We start from the raw sequence: 15,217 nt of genomic DNA on the forward strand, positions 1-15,217 counted from the left end.
ACAAAATTGTGAATTCACATCTTACTTCCTGTGCAGATTTTCCTAGAAATTTCATGATGGGGGATTCCCACCACATTAAAGGCCCCCGTACACCATAGACTATTGACAGCCGAACCCTCCTCTCGCTGTGGATTTCTCCGTCAGTCTAGCGTGTATGGGGCTGTTCTCAACCACCACTGATAAATGATGTTGGTGGAGGGAGTCAGCCATGATATTCCGCAAACTGTTCAGCAGTCAGGTGTATGGCCACCTTAACAGTGCTCAGGGGAAACCTCTCTGTCTATTTAATCGTAATCCTTTTATTTGTCCTCTCAGCTGCAATACTGCACACAATCTAAGGTCAGTTGTGGCACTGTTTCTGAAAGGAAGAGGCTATACTTTCCTAATTTTGGATAACCTCTTTATCACATTATATATGATGACCAGTAAATGGTGAAAAGTAAAAAAAAAAAAAAAGTTTTATTGCCTCTTTGCTTGCATTACTACCATAAAACTAATATGTGCATTAAACTTGTGATCTTACAGCTACATGGATGTACTGTAAACATATAAAGTTTACAATATTGGATGCAAGTTATGTAAAATCTTTACATACTGCAGCTACGTCAGGCTTCATTGGTCTCAATGTGCACAGTGCAGTTAGGATTTCTCCCACCACCAGCTGACTGCCGGCTATGATCAACAAATTCTTCACCAAAGTTATTCCTAACAAGTGGCAGGATGAGAAAACTTGTATGGACTATATACAAGTCCTAGGGTCACCATTAATTTTTTTCTTGTAACAAAACAAGATTATTTAGTTTTAAATAAAAAAAAAATCTTTTGCAAGCTTTATGGCAATAAATATATTTTTGGGTCCTATCCCCCAGTGGAGGCCTCATGAGAAGTCAGTCCAGCATTGTGTAGAGCTCTTTATTGCTGTTGCAAAGAGCCAAAGGCTTAGCACAGCCTTGTTTGGTTATCCAGATCCTGAAATCCTTCTTGATATGTTTTACACATCTGGCAGGCAGACCGTTTCTAGGTGAGACTTTGATGAAAATTTGTTTCTAGTTTTGCTTTATTTTTGCTTTATATGTTAAAAAAGAAAGTGACAACCAGGAGCCTTTCATTAGATTGGGCACTTCACATATCAGCATGCTATGAGGAGCATGAAAACACACAATATGTTGCCAAGAGATTACTAGGAAACACACATGATATCCCACAAAGAGATTACCAGGAAACACGCGTGACATCTCACCAAGAGTTTACCAGGAAATACACATGACATCCTACCTAGAGATTACCAGGAAAACACATGACACATCACCAAGGAATTATCAGGGAATATACATTACATCTCACCAAGAGATTACCAGGAAATACACGTCATCCTACCTAGAGATTACCAGGATCTATACATGACATCCTACCCCGAGATTTCCAGGAAACGTGTGACATCTCAACCAGAGATTACCAGGAAATACACATGACATATCACCAAGAAATTACCATGAAACACGCATGACATCTCCCCAAGAGATTACCAGGAAATACACATGACATCTCACAAAGAGATTACCAGGAAATACACATGACATCTCACCAAAAGATTACCAGTAAATACACATGACACATCACCAAGGAATTATCAGGGAACATACATTACATCTCACCAAGAGATTACCAGGAAATACACATGCCATCCTACCTAGAGATTACCAAGATATACACATGACATCCTACCCAGAGATTACCAGGAAACGTGTGACATATCACTAAGAGATTACCAGGAAATACACATGATATCCTGCCAAGAGATTACCAGGAAATACACATGACATCCTACCTAGAGATTACCAGGAAATACACATGACATCCTACCTAGAGATTACCAGGAAATACGTATGACATCTCACCAAGAGATTACCAGGAAATACACATGGTATCCTACCTAGATATTACCAGGAAATACACATGGCATCCTACCTAGAAATTACCAGGAAATACACATGACATCTCACCAAGAGATTACCAGGAAATACACATGGTATCCTACCTAGATATTACCCAGAAATACACATGGCATCCTACCTAGAAATTACCAGGAAATACACATGACATCTCACCAAGAGATTACCAGGAAATGCACATGACATCCTACCTAGAGATTACCAGCAAATACACATGGTATCCTACCTAGATATTACCCAGAAATACACATGGTATCCTACCTAGAGATTACCAGGAAATACACATGACATCTCACCAAGAGATTATCAGGAAATACACATGACATCTCACCAAGAGATTACCAGGAAATACACATGACATCCCGCCAAGAGATTACCAGCAAATACACATGGTATCCTACATAGATATTACCCAGAAATACACATGGTATCCTACCTAGAGATTACCAGGAAATACACATGACATCTCACCAAGAGATTATCAGGAAATACACATGACATCTCACCAAGAGATTAACAGGAAATACACATGATATCCCGCCAAGAGATTACCAGGAAATACACATGACATGTTGTCAACAGATTACCAGAAAACGTACCTGACTTTTCCCCCAAAAGATTACCAGAAAATGTTTATGACACCTCGCCAACAGATTATCAGAAAACACTTTTGGGGTAGCTTCTCATGTACCGTATTGCAGTGGATTTGATCTTAAAGCGGCACTCTAACCAGAGAACCTGCTGATATGCCCCATAAACTGATTACCTAAACTTCACATCACCATTCTGAAACTTGTCCAACTCCCCCGCCCCCTCCTGTGTCTTCCAGCCCCTGCTGTGTCACCCAGCCGGCCCAGTTCACCTCCCCCGTACCGCCCACTATGCATAGTGGCCTCATTAACACGCAAGTCCCCGGAAGATGTTCCGTTGGAGGATTCTTCTTCCTGCATCCCAGACGAATGGCCGATTTGAAGATGCCCGTCTCCAACAGAACATCTTCCTGACACTTGCGTGCTGATGAGACCACTAAGCATATATTAATATGCATAGTGGGTGGTATGGGGGGCCGTAAACTGGGCCGGTTGGGTGACACAGGAGGGGGCGGGACACAGTGGTGCTCGGGGCAAGTGGGACACGCCCCAAATGCTGTAAAGCACATGATGTGCATAAGGGCAATTAGGGGAGTTGGACAACTTTTAGAACGGTGATGTGCAGCTTAGGTAATCAGCTTGTGGGGCATATCAGCAGGTTCTCTGGTCAGAACCTGCTGATAGTGCTGGTTTAATAACTGAACACAGCATCAAATCTGCTGTAGATCCTGAACGTTTGAATGCTCCCTTAAAGAGATATCATGATCTCGTCAACAGATTACTAGTAAACACACAAGACATCTCAGTAAGAGATAACCAGGAAACATCCAAGCTTACGTGATTTATTACAGGGAAAGATAGCTCTGGGCAGAATGACCTTTTTGTGCTTCAGTATGGCACTTTGTAGGGTTAATCTTTAGGTGTAATTGGACCGAACATTATGGCGGGTTTGGTACCTATGTAAAAAGGGCAACCACATTACGTTCAGACATGAAGACTTCATGGTGAAATTAGATTTAAGACCAAATACCTCTCAATATATTATTAGACCCAGGTTTTATTGTTCTTGTCAAATTGGTAGGTGGTTGCTGGGCTGTCATAAAGCTAAATATAATGTAGCCAAATGTTTCTGCAGACCAGCGAGAAAATGCTTTGTTCAGTCTCTTTATTACTCAAGCAGATACTGAAATAACCTTACATATGGAAACACGTTTTAGCCAAAAATCATCAGAATATTTATCATGTATTTTTGATTTACGATGCACATTAATGGTATAGGAAAATAGTCATCGCTTGTTATTTCTAAAATTATTCTGCTTTGCATCCTTAGTCTGATTTTAAGCCTATCTTTTCAAACTAGTCTTATAACAGAGCCATGGCAGCTGGGCTCTCTGACTAAATAATGATGGACCCCATTGGTGTATGATGTTGACTGTTAGTTTCAAATCAGACTGATGGTGTGAAATCTTGCGATACTGTATGAAGGCTATTTGTATGAGTATACTCAATAGTCATTATTTATTTTAGTGCTCATTCATATTGTTCTTGTACCAGGTAGAACTCAACAATGTAAAGTAAACCTGTCAGTAGCTTTTTGCTGACTTAAAGTAAAGACAATGTACAATATGGCATCTTAAAGTGACACTGTCACCCCCTATTTGCATTTTGACTGCTCTCCACAGGTGTAAAGGATAAATGTTACAGCTTTCATTACTTATTTTATATCACACCTCATGGTGCTTGTTCTTTGTGCCACATCGCTCCGCCCCTAGCGTCACTTAGCCCCGCCCTATCCGTGACGCCATCCCCGCATAGGCCCCGCCCCTTCAGCAGCCATTGGAAGGGCCAGCCTAAAGCTCTAGGCCCCACCTCCCTAGATTGTCCCACACCAATGGGCACTAAGGGGGCGGGGCCTATGCGGCAATAACGTCACAGATGTGGCTCAAAGGCCACAAGGCCCCGCCCACATATACCAATCCAAAGGTGATAAAAATGACTTTTTACCAGAACAAGCACCATGAGGTGTGATATAAAACAAGTAATGAAAGCTGTAACATTTACCCTTTACACCTGTAAAGAGCAGTCAAAATGCAAATAGGGGGTGACAGTGTTACTTTAAGGGCCCTTTACACAGGCCGATTATAGGCCATGAGTGTTGGTAGAAATGCTCCTGCAGTTGAAAATCGTCCTGTGTTAAATTGACAGTGATCAGCTGAGGATCGGGAAGACGTCTAATCCTCGGCTGGTCGTCTGTTAAGAACAGGCTTTAAAATTAATTGTTAATGGGCCCATATTTTCTTGTGTAAACAGGAGATGTGCGTCCGGTAATGATAAAGGAAAACTGACAGCAAGGATATGTATATGGATATGTGCAGCAGTCTATACTTACCACTCTGCTTTTGATCCGGCATCTGGCTCTTCAGTCCTGCAGCCGGAGGAAGCAGGGCCTGAAGATACCGCTGGAGCACTGGAGAAGCCAGATGCCAGATCACAAGCTGTGTGGCTGGTCAGTGTACACTGTTGCTTGTTATCTGGAAACTGACAGCACAGATATATACATGTCAGTTTCCAATTCTCTACAAATGATACAGTGATCCTTCATGCAGGCCGGGTGGTCAATTTCTCATGCCTTTTAAAGCCACTGCAATCGAGCAGCGCTCATTTGTGGCACCCCGCAGTGAGAAATATTTCACTCTAAAAGGACCATTACCCTGAAACAGCACAGAGATATAAACTTTAGAAGCAATATTTATCTCCTGCTCTTCTAACAAAAGCCTGCAAATAAACACCCACTCAGTATAGATTAACAGGCCAACATTGTTGGGCTTTTGCAGCCCTGGGGAACACCTCATGGGATTTATTTCTAAACTTCTAAAGCTTAAATCTAAATGCCGAAGTGACCTATTGAAATGTTATATCCCGGGCTTCAAGGTAGTGTTTGTATCACACACGATGAACACTTTTGAAATATAAGGGGGGGAATACCCTTTTATGCTGGTTTTAAATAAAGCCCTTCCCCCATGTACCCCAACAGATTTTCTAAGAGGTGCACGCCTAGTATGGATGTGTTTACACAGACAGATTAATCTGACAGATTATGGAAGACAGAGCCAGGGACAGACTATAAGTAAAGGAAAGACTGAGATTTCTCCTTTTTTCAAATCCATTCCTTGCTTTGGCTTCTATAATCTGTCAGATAAATCTGTCTGTGTAAACACACCCTTAGGCATTGCCAGTGGCTGGTTCTTCCAAGCAAGATTCTAGATAGTTCCATGTATAAGGACCTTATTACACAGAGTGATTGTTGTCTGGACAGGCCAGTGTTGCCCTGTGTAATAAGGCTAGCAAGGATTTGGCGGATGATCACATTAATTTGCTGTGCTAAAAAATGATTCTTCATCAGCCGTACATCTCCCCATGCAACATGAGCAGCCGACAAATGATGTTAGCAAAGGACGCACAAGCAATCCAATAGTTTGGGACTGTGAATTTATGAGGCCTTCACAGCACAATAGTTGAGACTTTTAATAGGTCTACAGGATCGGCACTGATTTACAGCATATGGCGGGCCCTGGAATGAGGCGCAGGAGAAGTGAGTGACTGTGCACCATGCATGTCACAGCCATTGTCCAAAATCCAGCTGTATGAAGGAAGGAAAAAAGACATTGCTGGTTGGCAGTAACCTTACATCATTGACAGGAAGCAATCTGAAGGATGTTCAATGACGGCAATAAATTACAAAGAATTGAAAGATAGGCAGTTGTGACCCTGTGCCTTCCTGGATCCAGGCTATGCAACAGTCCAGTCACATTCTGCATGATAAATTATTATGTAGTAACCTGTAGTAGATTATATAAACAAATTACATGTAAGAATTTACATGGGAACCTATGATTTATTGCCGCAGTTTCTCTTCCTTTACATTCTTTGTCCCGGTCAGTTACAGATACTAAGAGCCCCAAAAATGCACAGCACCACTGAGCCCCAGCACTGTGTTATCAAGCGCCACCCATAAACTATGAATCCTCTGCAGCTGTATAATATATCACCATTAAGTGACCAGACGGCCTGTATCTATACATTTATGTTATCAATCAAATTATTATGAGGTGCTTTAACTTCTAAAGGAAATCCCCTTTGGAAGTATGAGTTGGCATTTATAGCTCCAGATGAATGCCAGTTTACTGCCTGAATTTTATTTCCTTACATATTGGCAGAATGTTTACTTGTGTTGGCACAGTGCCTCAATAACTTTGGCATGTTGCATGTTAATCATTTAAGCCGCGTCCTTCCTGCTCCTGTTTTTTCAGCTTCTGCTTCGATATAGCTCCAATATTAGTTACCATACCAGTTTCTGGTCGCAATATCCTTTATAATTTACTGTATAATAAAGTTTTCCACAATCAATACTATGCCTATCTGATCTATGAGGGTTCTCTAGCTATTCACCAGTGTTTAGATTTTATTTAAATTGCAGGATATTAAGCACTTAACATGTTTTTTTTTATATTTAATATGAATTGTAAATTTTGAATCTGTAATGTATCTTTGAAGGGGTGGCATCATGTTTAACTCTTACTTTTCTATTAAACATAAAAATTTTTAACAGTAATTGTAAAAAAATTGCTTTGTGTCTAGCCTTTACATATTTGTTATGGTGCCCCCTGGTGTTCATTTGTTTTTCTATTTAATGTCCACCGCGTAAGTGGTCACAAATGCTTAGTATTACCACTCAGGTAACATTGAGATTCTTGCCATATACAGGACAGCCAATAAGAATTAGTGCAGTAAGAAAAGTTTCTTCTATCCGGCAGTAGAAAAATAGGTCGATGTTCTGAGATAGAATCTAGAGAATACCAGCAATAGCTAAATAACAGTTCATCTATTTCAATCACTGCTAGACCAAGCCAAAAAATGTTATATATAGATATAGATGGATAGTTAGACACATATACACATAAAGTTTATTTAGTAGTATTGTGGCTTATTTGTATAGATTCCACATTTCGACATTGACCTGTTTTCCTTTAGCTGAACAGACAATAGCCAACAGTGCCCTGGAAGAATACATGAAGGAAAAGGAAAAGTATAATGAATGCAAGAAGAAAAATACGAAGAAAGGATCCTCAAGAGAAGAACAGGTAATTCACCAGAAAATATTAGCCGTAGTATTATAAAAAGGCAGTTTTTTTATCTGTAATTCTCCCCTACAGATTGTCTTTTGTGTCCTTACCTCTCCATGGTTGTTAGTTTGACAACCATGGGCTGGTGAACATGCACTGGAGTGAACAAGCTAATACTGTAACAGGGGAAAATGTACATAGTACAGTAATATGGATGGTATCTAGAGGAAGAAGGGGTTACTGATGCACTGGCTTTACAGAAAGGAAAGAAGGAGGAGCAGCACAATATGCAAGAGGTTGTACTGAGCACTGAACTGCTGCTAATGATGACCACAGTAAGGCCATGTTCAGACCTTGTAAGAGACCGGCTGTTCTGTGACCCGGTTGGGTCACGGAACAGCCGGTCTTAGAAAAGATCATCCCGATGATCTTTAGCACCGCTTAGTTCTGATATAGGCACATCTGTGCGCGCCCGCATCAGAACTCTCCACTGATCACTATGGAGCATGCTGCTCGCTCCATAGTGTGCACTGACAGAGTTTTCTCATAGTGTGCAATGACAGGGTGTTCTGCCAGTTTCTCGCGGCGCCGCTAGGGATCCCGGCCGGAGTGTATGCTATGTGTATACACTCCGTCCGGGATTCCATAGACTACAACGGCACATATATTTTCGTATTAATCATGGCTGTTGTTACAATCTGCAACAACGGCCGTAATTTTATGAACATATACGTAGTGAGAACATAGTCTAAGCCTGCAAAAAATACCATAGCTTAACATTGCTAAATCCATAATGACAGTATCCTACTATGTAGAGACAAACACAGTACTCACAAAAAGTTGGGGATATTTGGCTTTTAGGTAAAATTTATGGAAAAAATAAACAGTTCACACTCCAGTAATATTACATTATGGGACATTTAAGTCGAAACATACAGTGGCGATTTCCTCATCCTAAACAATTTATTGAATCGAAAGCCAGCAACAGTAATGGGTATACCCCAACAAAAAATATCAATGTCTCAATAAGTTGTCATGTGTCCTTAAGCATCAGTTACAACTAAGTGGCTTCCATCACAGGCGTGACCGTGTAATTCAGGTGAATGGGGCAGATCTGCAGTATAAGACACAAACAATGAACAACATTGGTGCTGTTTATTAAGAAAATACAGACCACTCCTCATCATCCTGGACAACCCCTTGAAGTCATGACATGGAAATTTTGTCTCTACAGTATGTTACAAATTCACTTCTGTGTTAACAATAATGACCCTTTTCCAAATAAGTTTCCAAATAATTGTGGCAGAGGTTTGTGTTGAATTAAAATCACTATATGACAATAGTATAAAGAGTGATGTTTCCTGTCTTTGTGAGCAAGCCAGCCGCCCTTGCGTCATCACAAATGGCTTTGATGTAGAAGAAGAGACGGATTCTCTGAAGTAAGTGTCATCAGGTCACATTAAATGCAGATGCTCTGAAAGCTCACGTGTACCCACTAAGTGCTGCAAGACGTTCTCACTATATACTGTATGTTAAATATGACGTCAGAGATTCCCCGATGTAGTCTTCACCACCTATTACTCTATAATTGATATGTTCAATTGGTATTTTAATCTCTCCCATTCTTAGACTTTGTCACTCTTGGACCGCTTTAAGTCAAGACTGACACAGGCGATAACGGATGCACCCGAAGAGGATCCCGTATCCGAGATGGAAGATGATGATGATAAAGGATGGTAAGGGAGGACTTGATTCTTGTAATTCCATAATTTTTATAGAAATTAACCTAATGTAAATATTTTTTTCTATAAGATGTTATGTATTAAAGCTACACAACCCTTATTCCTAGTCGTGGGCCTGTAATATGCTTCAATTAGGGAATGACACTTACAATAGAAGGCTACTACTAAAACTGGCAATGGCTGATCTCCATTTATTAAAAGATGCAGCCATGTGTCACTGATGCTATTTAGCTTTTATTAATTTAATTGGAGGTGAGACCCCTCTCCCAGAAGAATTAAACAATAAGGCACATTAAGGCTGCGTTCACACTACGTATATTTCAGTCACTATATTTCAGTCAGTATTGCAACCAAAACCAGGAGTGGATTAAACAGAAAGGATCTGTTCCCTCAATGTTGAAATTGAGTGCATGGCCGCCATATACAGTGAGTCCAAGAAGTATTTGATCCCTTGCTGATTTTCTTTGTTTGCCCACTAATAAAGACATGATCATTCTATACTTTTAATGGTAGATGTATTCTTACATGGAGAGACAGAATATTAAAAAGAAAATCCAGAAAATAAATCTAAGGAATATATATTAATTGATTTGTATTTCATGGAGTGAAATAAGTATTTGATCCCTTAGTATTCATTAGCAGTTCTGGCTTTTACAGACCAGTTAGACACTCCCAATCAACTTGTTACCTGACCTGAAGCCGCCTGTTCTCACTAATCACTAATCACGAAAAACAACTGTCCACAGAATCAGACAGATCACACAGATTTCAAGTCTCCAACATGGGTAAAACCAAAGAGCTGTCACAGGACCTCAGAGTCAGAATTGTTGACCTTCACAAAGCTGGAATGGGCTACAAAAAGATTAGTAAGGTGTTGGATGTGAAAGTAACAACTATTGGTGCAATTATCAGAAAGTTTAAAGAGTATAACATGACAATCAACAGACCTCGGCCCGGTGCTCCAAAGAAGATTTTGCCTCGTGGGGTGGCAATGATGCTGAGAACAGTCAGAAATCGTCCTGCAACCACTCGGCAGAAGTTAGCAAATGACCTGAAGGCAGCTGGGACCACAGTTTGCAAGGAAACAATTGGCAACACTTTGGCCAACAATGGATTCACATCCTGCAGTGCCCGAAAGGTACCGCTGCTGAAGAGAGCACATGTGGAGGCGCGCCTCAAGTATGCCAATGATCATTTGAAAGATGAACCAAGTTATTGGGAGAAGGTTTTGTGGTCAGATGAGACCAAAATTGAACTTTTTGGCCTCAACTCCACCCGCCATGTGTGGAGGAAGAAAAATGCTGCCTATGACCCCAAGAACACTGTGCCCACCGTCAAGCATGGAGGTGGAAGCATAATGTTTTGGGGGTGTTTCTCTGCCAAGGGTACAGGGCTACTTCACCGCATCACTGGGAAGATGGATGGAACCATGTACCGCACAATCCTGAGGGACAACCTCCTCCCCTCTGCCAGGGTTCTGAAAATGGGCCGTGGTTGGGTCTTCCAACATGATAACGACCCTAAACATACAGCAAAGGCAACAAAGGATTGGCTCAAGAAAAATCACATTAAGGTCATGGAGTGGCCCAGCCAGTCGCCAGACCTCAATCCGATCGAAAATCTATGGAGGGAGCTGAAGGTCAGAGTTGCCAAGCGACAGCCCACCAACCTTCATGATTTAGAGAGAATCTGCAAAGAAGAGTGGGCCAAAATTCCCCCTGGTGTGTGTGCTAAACTTGTGGTTAACGACAACAAACGTCTCACCGCTGTGCTTGCAAACAAAGGCTTTGCCACGAAGTATTGAGTGTGTTTGGCAAGAGGGATCAAATACTTATTTTCCTCATTGAAATACAAATTAATTAAAATATATTCTTCAAAATTATATTCTGGATTTTTTTCTTGATATTCTGTCTCTCCATGTTAGAATATATCTACCATTAAAAGTGCTGAAGGATAGTGTCTTTATTAGTGGGCAAACAAAGAAAATCAGCAAGGGATCAAATACTTCTTGGACTCACTGTAACAGTAAATAACGTCCATTATTTCAATATAACAGCCGTTGTTCTAAAATAACAGCACATATTTGCCATTAAATGGCGGCCATCCACTCAATTTCAACATTGTGTGAACAGATCCTTTCTGTGTTTTTAATCCACTCCTGGTTTTGGTTGCAATATGAGGACCACAATACTGACTAAAATATACGTAGTGTGAACCCAGCCTAAACCTGTATACATGATTTTCATTTTCCACAATGTTTGCTGAAATGTATGAGATTGTTGGCTGGTCCAGAAAAAAAAATGAAAAAAAAACTTTATTTTCGCTAGTTATATAATACACCAAGACCTACAGGATAGACACCTTCCTGCAGAAACTAGCTAATTAAGGCTCCTACGAGGAGATTCAATATGCCTTCATAGGACAGCTCAGTGAGCTGTGAGAGTCAAGGAGCAACAATAAGGATGCCCACAAAGCTAAACATCACATCACAACTGAACATCACACTTCCTGCATGTTCAGCTGACACCAGTTCTTCATGATTCCTCTATACACATGTATGTTCAGTTCGCCAAGAGAGAGCCATAGACAGACAATATTTCTTTGAAGAGCAGAAGTGTTAGCTGTTGAAATCCAACTTGTCCTTAGTCCTTCATTCCTCCAGCATCGTCTCTTGAAATAAAGAGGCAACAATAGACAGGAGCTGTCCAAATAACATGAATAAGAAAGGTTTTGGGGCATGCGCTGCTACCTTTTGAAGAGATCATTTTACAGTTTGGGGGATGCTAAACTGTGAGCTTCATTTACTATCTTCTCTACCATTGTCGTTTCACTGTAATGTTGTACAGATTACTTTCCAGCAGCCGCCTCCTTAACATAGACAAAACAGGAAGTCTTAGTTTTTGGCTTAGTTGTGAAAATGAAAATAAAAATTGCAAGACTTATTTTATAATATACTGTAGGTGCCAAATTAGGGGGAAAACGCCAAATATTCCCCAAAAAATATGTTTCACAAATAGGTTAATTTCTGATGACCCATTAAATCAAATGAACTTTTGGCAAACCTCTCTACTAAATGACCAAACAGGGGTGAGCTTTTTGTGATTGTACAGTGACCAAACTGAAGTGACCCAATATCAGGTAAGGTTGGTGTGTCCTGCAGACTGTGAGATTCAAATGCAGAACGATCGGGTTCTCGCAAACCCAGACTTGCTGTAAGTTCATCTATATTGGTGTGGATTTCGAGGTCATGCTGAAAATGTTTGTGTGAATTAGATGACATCTCATAGAAAATGGAGAAGTAGATAAAACAGCCAGAAAGTCCAAGAGCAACAAAAAGGGTCCCTTTTTATTAGAATCCAGAAATCTAAAAGTGCCAGACAATGTTGAGCAGACCCGTCAAACTGTTCAGATTCGACAACGTTCCCCAAATGCTCTGCGTTTGGTTCCCCTAGGGCTGCATCCTACTTCTGCAGCCACGGGAAATCAAATGCCGAGCATTGGGGGGACGTTGTGTAGGGTCTTGACAACCTAAAAACTTCTCTTTTGTCGTCATATTGCTACAGATGTATAATAGGACCTTACGTGAATCATTATTTTTGTATTTGACTCCATCCATCTCTGTTCATTCATCTATTTTACCCCAGGAACCTTTTTTTTACCTTTTACCTCCCACTCCGTACCACATTCCTAAATTCTCCTGTATTTTTTCCTGGCATGTCCTCTCCGTCAGCCAGTGTCAGTCAACTCTGCGTAGACTGACTGCGAGAGGAAGCACACCATGACACACAGAGTAAGCATTTCCTATTAATATATTATAGTCACCATGCTGTATATATTCTGGTAGACTACCTCTGTTGACCTTGTCTGCTCTCGCCAGCAGTTTGATTATTTATTTGGACCCTCGGTGGTTACTTTGCTACGGTACGTTGCTGCATATTAGATATAAAAACATATTATAGGAAGTGTGCCTAGCCGTTGAATATTTATTTTCCCTGGTGTCATGAAGGAATGTGTTGGAAGTCTATTATGCAGCGTGTAGCTTTGGAGAACGGCGTATTTCAGCACACTTTATTGGCGATAATTAAAGGTAAAATGAATTGATTAAGCATGCCGTAACTCGAGCCTCTTTGGAATCCTGACCTTTTAGTAGCAATTGAGAACTTTTGCTTGGACCTTGTTGCCCAGACCACAGAACCAGGCGTTAGAACACTTTGTTTGCACAGTTGTTGTTATTCTGGATTGCATTAGACCATTTCTGAACTGTATATTCTTTATTTCAATAGAATTTCCTCTGATTGTCGGTTTACAATTAGGATTATAACGTTGCCAAAAGCAAGGGTCCGAAATGACCTTTTAAGCTATTGGCAGTAAATGCTTGAAATGTCACAAAGTGTTTCAGGAGCCAGACGAAGGCAAGGCAAGACTTGGAGGTGGTTTTGTGATGCTTAGTGATATTATAGAGGCACATTATGTTCTCCAAGAATAATGGCTAGCTCGCTATGCTGACCATAGTAGCTGTGTTCAGCCGAGCAACTTCACTTATGTCAAGCTCTTAGACCATGAAGCACTTTGTATAATTATAGGATCTGGACTGGTTATACAGAAGAGCTTAGAATTATTTAGTCATCTTGCATACCTTTTTTTCTAAGTGTTAAAGAGGACTTGTCATCTCTCCTGTCTGTTCTAATAAATCTAGCCTACTCTGTAGTGTATTAGTTCTTAATACTCTGTTGTGTAATAATGCTTTTATCTTCCTCCTTGAATTTTATAAATATGCTACCGGGTAGCATGATGTTGGAGGGGGTTATGACTTAGCTGTTAACCCCCTAAAGACCGGGTCAATTTTTTGCACTTTCTTTTTTTTCTCCTCGTGTTTAAAAGGCCATAGCACTTGTATTTTTAGAGATGCTCCAAAAGAGTTATTACATAGGAAACTTCATAGGTTGTTATTAAAATCTACATCTCGGGAGGTCTGTTAAGTCCTCTTTTACCATTGCACCTTTGGGTATTTGTATGCTTATGTGGGTACAAATGTGGCCTCCTCTCAGGAGCAGTGAGTTTGTCAGTCACATGCAAAGTACTGTTGATAATCCTGGGGGTATCTGATGTCAACAACAGCAAAAGCAATCACTGCTTTTTAATCTAATTGATCAGTAACAATCATCACAGCAACACAGCATCTTGGTTTGTTGTCACACTACTGACATTGTTGTAGGACATCAAAGGGCCTAAACTGGTCATACACTTAACTTAGTTATTGAATGCATTCGGCCAGCAACTAGCACTTCCATCATACACTTTGCCGGGGAATCTCACCTGCCTTAGTGTGACACTGTTTCTCCATGGGATGGCTCGCGCGTCTCTGCTTCCATCGCTCTCTGCTCAAAAAATTACCATGTCAGTTCCTTGAGCAGAGAGCGGAGGTGTGCAAGCCCTTTCATAGAGAAACAGTTTCACACTAATGGCCCTATTCCACGGAACGTTTGTCGTTCATAAATTCGCTAAAACGACCGCTCGTTAACGATAATCGTTCCGTGGAATAGATGTAAACGATCGAACGACTACAGCAAAATCGTCGTTCAGTCGTTATAAAATGTTTTTCAACATGTCGAAAAAAAATCGTTAGTCTTTCAACGATAATTCGCTAATCGTTTTGTTGAATTAGAAATCGTGAAATCGTTCACCCAATGTGTTGAAAAACTAGGTGTGTTGTATTCAAATTATCACCCCGGCGAACGTTTTAAACGAGCATGTAACGACCGCAAAGTAATCGTTATCGTTCACGTGTTATATGTTGTCGTTCGCAAAAT

The 15,217-nt window shown here is 40.6% G+C and overlaps 1 protein-coding gene across 1 annotated transcript in view; it reads left to right on the top strand.

Annotated features, from left to right (window-relative positions):
• CWC27 (CWC27 spliceosome associated cyclophilin) overlaps nucleotides 1-15,217 on the top strand; it is a 130,240-nt gene that overhangs the window by 78,668 nt on the left and 36,355 nt on the right. Inside the window, exons 13-14 of the mRNA XM_069962720.1 lie at nucleotides 7,574-7,683; nucleotides 9,295-9,401. Coding sequence (XP_069818821.1) covers nucleotides 7,574-7,683; nucleotides 9,295-9,401 — 217 coding nt within the window. The remainder of the gene's footprint in view (nucleotides 1-7,573; nucleotides 7,684-9,294; nucleotides 9,402-15,217) is intronic.

Source organism: Dendropsophus ebraccatus, chromosome 3, assembly GCF_027789765.1.
Source record: "Dendropsophus ebraccatus isolate aDenEbr1 chromosome 3, aDenEbr1.pat, whole genome shotgun sequence".
NCBI lineage: Eukaryota > Metazoa > Chordata > Amphibia > Anura > Hylidae > Dendropsophus > Dendropsophus ebraccatus.